Here is a 7873-nt window from a genome sequence, read left to right on the forward strand (position 1 = left end):
AATTTAAAGTACTTATCTTGGTGATCTCTTTTCCATCCATCTGTTTATTTGTTTACTTAGGAGCAAGGGAAAAGCCTGCTGGAGCTGAAATTTTTATTCTCCTTCTCCAGCAGACATAAAAAATTCTCATATTTTGTATCAACAGATAACATTTGTCCACATGATACATAACGAAATCTAAGATTACCCTTATTTAAACTTCAAAGCTAATTAACAACTATTGATATCGTCTAATTATCCTAATAAAACTAGCGGGAAAAGATTCGAAGAAAACGGGTTTTAATGGAACTACGAAATAAACTGAAATCAAATTCATCAGAGCAAGTATTGAATACGCGACATGTACTCGAAAACAGTTCAATGAAGCCATAGTTAGATCTGGCACGAGGAATTCTGAGAAAGGGATTAAACCGCAAATTACGCCGAAGAATGTCAAAACTTAGCTGTTGTAGGAGATCTGCACTATCAATTCGAGATTGGATGAGGTCCACGACGAAAACAGCTTTCAGTGCATCACGGCGGACAGTTAGCAAATCGAGGTGTACGAGCCTACATCGATTTTCGTTGCTTGAAAGATTCAATGGATTTCTCCAGGGCAGGCGACGCAACGCAAAACGAATGAACCTGCGCTGAACAGTTTCAATGGGCAACTTATCAGTTTTATAATATGGTGCCCAAACAACCACAGCATACTCCAGTGTAGAACGAACTAGAGCGCAATATAACAATTTCAGGCAGTATATGTAATTGAAATTTTTTGAGATGCGAAAGATCAAACCTAACATCTTTAATGACTTAGAGAGGGTATATTCTATGTGATTTTTGAACCTAAGTTCTTAATCCAATAATACTCCTAGATCCTTAATTGATGTCACCCGTTTTAGTACAGCTTGCGAAATAGTGTAATCATACATAATCGTTGTTCGTTTACGAGAGAAGGAGATAACGAAACATTTGAAGGCGTTAATAACTATTCTGTTGACATTGCACAGTTAGAAAATACATCCAACTGTGACTGCAAGAAGTTTGAGTCTTTCAGATATTTGATGAGATGAAACAGTTTGAAATCGTCGGCGAATGATAGCTTCATGCATTGCAATGCGAAATTCAGATCATTTAGATATAGCAGAAATATGAATGGTCCTAGATGGCTTCCCTGAGGAACGCCAGAGCTCACGATGAATGATGGAGTAACGCAGTCGCCAATTTTCACGGTCGTACTACGACCAGTCAGATATTATTCCATCCAATCCATCATCCCATATGTCAGTTTGAGATAGATCTACAATCTCTGTTCAATACACTGACTCGAAGGATGAGATGGCAATCGGTGCATTTGTTTAGTTTTTGCGTAACAAAAGCATTGAACATAATTCCACAATAATTCTTGATGATATTTCTTCTTCGGGACGAAGTTAATGTGTTGGATATGAATTTGTCGTAATTCGTTTATTGTAAGCCAAGTAATCAGTAAAATAATGAAAAGAAACATTAACGTTTGACAACTCTGCGGTCTGGAAACATAAATTTAAAAAAAAATTATTTCAGGCGAGACGAAGTTCGACGGGTCAGCTAGTACCAATTTAAAATTTAAGCGTCGTCTGTCCAAGCAACCAAAAGTTCCACATTATCTGAAAAATATTCACTTTATTACAGCTCTCAGGTACGCGTGGCACTTTATGGCAACCAAATCTTATTTTACGAACTTTTACTTACTTGGGCTAAATACAATCTGTAAACATATCTCAATCTACCGAATGAATAACTCTTAAAGAGAAACTCTTCAACATTGTGTTAGGTTTATCAATACAAAATTCTGGTTAGTGAGCAAGAATCACATCTGGAAGAGAAAACGTAGCACCTTATATCCTTTATGTCGAAGCCATTAGAGAGGAATCTTTGTTCAGTGCTTTGATTCAAAGGATGATATGATAATCTGTACATTTGTTCAATTTTTGTTTAACAGAAGTATTTCACATTTTCACATTAATTTTTGGTGATATTTTTAGCATTGAGCTAAAGTGAATGTGTGTCGAATTCCGTTGATTGTAGGTTAAGTAATTAGAAAAATAATGGAGAGAAACGTTAACCACTTAGCCGGTTGACAATTACACTGTCCGAAAACATAAATTTGAATAAAAATTTTTTGGGCGAGACGAAGTTCGACGGGTCAGCTAGTAATTTATATAAAATTGACTGAGCTATAATTGTTCAAAACCAGACCACATTTCTACGTGTATTTTTTCTTGAGTTTCTAGTTTGCACACCTATATAGAAAACAAAAATGTGTTCCACATTAAAAAAAGTCACTAATAATGTAATGTATCTTTGAAAAAAGTGTATATGGTGTTTCAAAAATACCTCGGAAGTAAAGCTGTGCTAGCGATGTACATTCCAGGGGAAAATACCTGAAATATAAACCATATATCGCAGATGCGAGATCCGAATTTATGTCGAATTGATCTGAAAAAAGAGAATAAGAGAAAAAATTCTTTTACCTGAGAGGATAAGCTAAAAATATGAAACTGATTTATCTGGATATTTTGAACTAGAAAGAGTAATATTTTAGCCAGCTCTCGAATTCCACACGATGCGGCAGAACATTAGCTGATGAAGATGTTTTGACAGATAATAAGCTTGTTATCACATACCATAATAGTTTAATTTCTGTGACCTCCATCCAAATTTCATCAAAAATATTTGATAACATAAAAAAAATAAATCAATTTTGTGACAACAATGTAAATTTTTGGATTCAAGATTATTCATTATTACATTTTGTAGCATTACCGTATATTTTAATTAGGGTGCGACTCTCAAGTTGTGTTATGGAAAAAGCGCAATATTTCTGTGTTGTGAAACATAACTTCCGTTATTACGAATATTTATTCACAACGATTGTACAACTGATACAAAAAAACTCATGTGTCGAGCCCATCACAAAGGCAGTAATAAAATCAGCGAAAAAACAACTGTGGAATTCGTGAATACTACTACGTAATGTAAACAAGAAATGGAATGATGTTTACAAAGACATAACAAACTTAATTTCTAATGCACGGAAAGACCGAAATCAGCATTTTGGCGAAAAAATTAGTTGATTTTCTGATTTTAGTTAGTTATTTTTTGAGACAACTAAAAAAAATCTTACTTTTGCTAATTTAGATTTTTTATTTCTGATTCCCTTAATAATAATAAAACATTTGTTGAAATGGCTATTTTTTTAGTTGAGTTCACCAATTCAACGTGCTGTCATTTCTTAGCTAAGGCACACTTCATTTCTATTTAACTAATTTTTTAGTTGAATTAGAGAATTGAAACGTTGTTTTCAACCAACATAAACGGTTGAATTGGCTTCTGCAATTTGCAGCTATGTGGCGCACTGTCACCGAAAAAAACGTTAACACCGTAATGACTACTAGCCACTAGATGGCACACTACTACAGAACATTCTTTTCAATATTGGCAGGTATAAATACGATGTTGTATTGGAGAAAAAGCCATAAGCGAAACATAAACTTCTTTTTGAATTTTATTTTATTTAAATCGCTGTTTTCTTAATTCGACTTCGCGAAATCGACTCTCTCACTGAAAACTTTGAGCACTCGGAAAACAAAAACCGTATACAAGTAATACACCGGAAAGCGTAGCCCGGAAGGTTGGAAGATACAAAAAACATCTTTTGACATATACAATGAGAGTGAAACATTCGAATCTCACTTCACTGTTCCGCGTAAAAACATTATTACGCACAATCGCTTCAAATGCGCACAAATTTACATATCGGTTTAGAAACTTACAGATCGGCTGAAAAGTTCGTATCGTTTCTATGAGAGGGTGCCACTAGAATTAAATTCATACCATTTTCAGTTAGTACCAACCTTCAAAAGATACGTGTATAAATTTGACAGCTGTCTGATTATTAGTTTGTGAGATATCGCATTTTGAGTGAAGCTACTTTTGTTATTGTGAAAAAAAAAATGGAAAAAAGGAGTTTCGTGTGTTGATGAAACACTACTTTTTGATGAGAAAAAGTGCCGCCGATACCAAAAAATGGCTTGATGATTGTTATCCAGACTCTGCACCGGGTGAAGCAACAATTCGTAAGTGGTTTGCAAAATTTCGTACTGGTCATATGAGCACCGAAGACGATGAACGCAGTGGACGTCCAAAAGAGGCTATTACCGATGAAAACGTAAAAAATCCACAAAATAGTTTTCAATGACCGTAAAGTGAAGTTGATCGAGATAGTTGACACCCTAAATATATCAAAGGAACGTGTTGGACATATTATTCACGAATATTAGGATATGAGAAAGCTTTGTGCAAAATGGGTGCCGCGTGAGCTCACAATCGATCAAAAACAACAACGAATTGATGATTCTGAGCATGCTGAAATTGAACGAATTGGGCTTCGAATTGCTTCCTCATCCACCGTATTCTCCAGATTTGGCCCCCAGTGACTTTTTCCTGTTCTTGGACCTCAAGAGAATGCTCGCTGGTAGAAAATTTAGAAGCAATGAAGAGGTAATCGCTGAAACTGAGGCCTATTTTGAGGCAAAGGACAAATCGTACTACAAAAATGGTATCGAAAAGTTGGAAGATTGCTATAATCGCTGTATCGCCTCTGATGGCAATTATGTTGAATAATAAAAACGAATTCTGGCAAAAAAATGTGTGTTTCTATTAAACGATACGAACTTTTCAGCCGAACTGTTATATATGGATATATCGTAACACATGCGAAAAACATCAAAACAATTTGCAAGCAGTTTCAACAAGACTGTCCTATTTAGCTTTTTAATGTATTGTTTTGCTTTGACACTTCTCATGGGTTTTCGGCTAATAAACTTGTTAATTAAACCAATTTCATTTTTGTGTTCTTTGTGCTGTCCTTCAGTAATGATGGTGATAGATAAACAGAAACAAATTTTCTGATTTTAATAACAAATTAGTTGTCAATAAGAATTTCGTGTTGGATTGAAATATTGCTGGTTTTTGTCCCGGATATTTGCCAACTGAACAAATTCTCTAAAAGTAAGAGTTTTTTCCAGCAAAGCAAATTCTCAATTTCAACTAATTTCATAGTTATTTTGGAAATTTTGTTGTTAAAATCAACTAATTCAAAAACAGTAATACGAATTTGGCACAGAACTAATTTTGGTCGTTCCGTGTGTATAAGTTTCACATTTGATTTCATGTGTTATGAGTGTTAAGATCTTGTAAAATAATTTGAACATGAAAAATGATAATGCTACATATTGTAGAATTGATCTTTTGTGTTTTTGTAAAAGAAAAATCGACAGCGAACTGTATTTTTATGGTGAAACATGTATTCGTACGTCTGAATTAAGCCTTTGAATTAACGTTTTTGATGATTGTACACCAATTTCTGTGAAAATAAAAGTCTATTATTTTTAATGAGAATCATCGGAATGGTGTTTAACATACACATATTCAAACATTCTGAAAATTTTTAGACGTTTTTGATCAAACCAATGTTCTATTGAACCTGAAAAATCTCGAAATGAATTTTTCTGGAATGCCAATAGGCTATCGATGATTGTTTTAGATGTACTTTAAGTTGTTCTACAGTGATTTTTCGATAGCATTGTGAAACTTGACAGTGATAAGTTGCACAACCGATTTTAATATATTTAAAAATCTTTCTAAACTTATCTAACATAAATAACAATTGTAGAACATCTTGAAATTTCAATAAGTTACATTTGCTACTTGGGCTCTATGTATACAATAAAATCCTAAGAATTGCTTACTAAAAGAACCAATGAATTTATATTACGCACTCTCTCGCCGGATCTGATTGGCTGGTTGGAACTGAGTTACTTTCGACGGGTGGTCGGCTCGCCATTTGAACTATTACCTTTTAAAGGCTTTACAATGAAAATCCGAGATGGAGGGGAGTCTGTCTTTCTCTGGGGGTATGAAAGGGGTCGTTCGGTTTAATCCAAATTTCTTTGATAAGAAGTCAATTCGGGGGAGATTGAAATCGTATGCCGGAGGGTTTCGGGAAACTTAGTAAATTATTACGTAGTTCCAGAAAAGAATATCTTGCTCATGCTATGTCTGAGGATTCCAAAAATTGAATCGTCCACTTTGTTTTAGATTGTGGAAGATGCAGGAGTAGTTTAGTATTCGTCGATGCGGACACAAAAAAAAACATATGAAGTACATCAGAGTACAAGTACAACAAACATATCATGTACATCAAACATATGAAGTACAATAAATCTGTGAAACTTCTAGGTCGGCGATGAATCCGTTGTTCTCGCATGCACATAGATCAGATGAACACACGAAACGCCTATAGATATAGATTATGCTTTGGGAAGGAAGAGACACAAAAATATTAGTAGTTAGTGAGTTAGAGCACCGCACGCAGGACTAACTAGCATGTAGAGGGTTTCGAGTTCGAATTCCATCAGAAAGATGAAATATGTTCTTTTTTGTAAATAAATAATGTAAAATTTAAATCTGAGTATTAAACTCGGTGTTTTGTTTAGCAGTAACTATTTATGGTGTTTTCGTGTGAAGTGATTCTCACGATATTCGGTCGATTCTACTTATGAAGTTGTTTGTGGGTTTGCCCCGATTCAAAACGATCTGGAACAATGTGGATGCTTTTACCAGTGATGAAAGGTATCATTTAAGTCAACTCCTTGTTCCGCCTTGTAGTGATTTTGGTTTTCAGTGAGTGGTTTTTGGGGTGTTAGCGGATTATTAAGGTCACCTGGATTATGTTCGAACGTCTCGACCGGAACTCAGAAACAGACAGTACCCGCCCATAGGAGGGTCTCATTTAGCTGGCTATTTGAACCAAGGCGTTTGGTCTACTTATAGAGTGGCGCTAAAGCCATTCGCTATATTTTGAACGGTCTTGTTCCAACGGTCCCAGGTTACAATTTACAGAATGTATGTTTTTGCTTTTATCTATAGTAAGGTATAAGAATTGCTGGAAAAAAACTGACTTTCGAACGGAGCCTCAAAGACCCATAGTGTTTTATACCATTCAACTTAGCTCGACGAGATCTGAAAATGTGTGTGTGTATGTGTGCACTTTTCGAAGATATTTTTACCGCTCAATTATCTCAGACATGGCTGAACCGATTTTACCAAGCTAAGACTCATTTGAAAGCTACTGTGGTGTCTTTGATCAAGTTCAAAGATCAAATGGCTGAACTTCTGGTTCCGGAGATATGATGGTAAGAAAGAGAATTTCAACCCAGATATTGCACATCCGCTCAAATCCAAACGGAAAAAAATGGTTTTTTATTTGGTTTTCAGTAGTAAGAACTATCAATTGAAATCGACAAAGGATCATATAGAAAATTTGAGAAAATCCAGAATCTAGCAAATCTCGTGTTCTCATTGCGAGAAATAATATATTGCACAGACGAAAAGGAAACTCGGTTTAAAGAGCACATCGCAGAAATAGCGAAAAATTCTAAAGAATTTGAAAAGGGTGTACTATACCATTTCACATCGAAGGTAGGAGAACATGTATTTATCGATGAAAAATTGACATAAAAATTTTAATACAAATTTCCAACACATGGAAATTAGACGTTGCGGAAAGTTTAGAAATATATAAAAAACAATCCAAGTTCGTCATTGAATCACGATTAAGGCATCAACTATTCCTGGCTCTTCAAGTTGCTACCTGCACACAAAAAAACAAACATAGGAAGTACATAAACAGCACAGCAATCAACTTTTAAAAACGTCGATGAAGAACGCAAAAAGCGTTTCGAACTTTCAGTATCTGGTCATTCACTATTACGTTACATCATAACGAAATAGTGTTTTCATAGTGTAACCCGAAGAAACCTATAATTTCTATTTTAAGACGGTT

At 34.9% G+C, this 7873-nt stretch overlaps 1 protein-coding gene across 3 annotated transcripts in view; it reads right to left on the bottom strand.

The window, feature by feature from the left end:
• Positions 1-2466, bottom strand: part of LOC131430373 (alpha-1,2-mannosyltransferase ALG9) — a 73618-nt gene extending 71152 nt beyond the window's left edge. Inside the window, exon 1 of one of the 3 annotated variants that reach the window (XM_058595301.1) lies at positions 2362-2466. In XM_058595301.1, coding sequence (XP_058451284.1) covers positions 2362-2393 — 32 coding nt within the window. In that variant the 5' untranslated portion in view covers positions 2394-2466. The remainder of the gene's footprint in view (positions 1-2361) is intronic. The other 2 variants (XM_058595299.1, XM_058595302.1) reach the window with 2 other exon arrangements.
• Between the last annotated feature and the right edge of the window lie 5407 nt (positions 2467-7873).

This window comes from Malaya genurostris, chromosome 2 (assembly GCF_030247185.1).
Source record: "Malaya genurostris strain Urasoe2022 chromosome 2, Malgen_1.1, whole genome shotgun sequence".
NCBI classification, from domain to species: domain Eukaryota; kingdom Metazoa; phylum Arthropoda; class Insecta; order Diptera; family Culicidae; genus Malaya; species Malaya genurostris.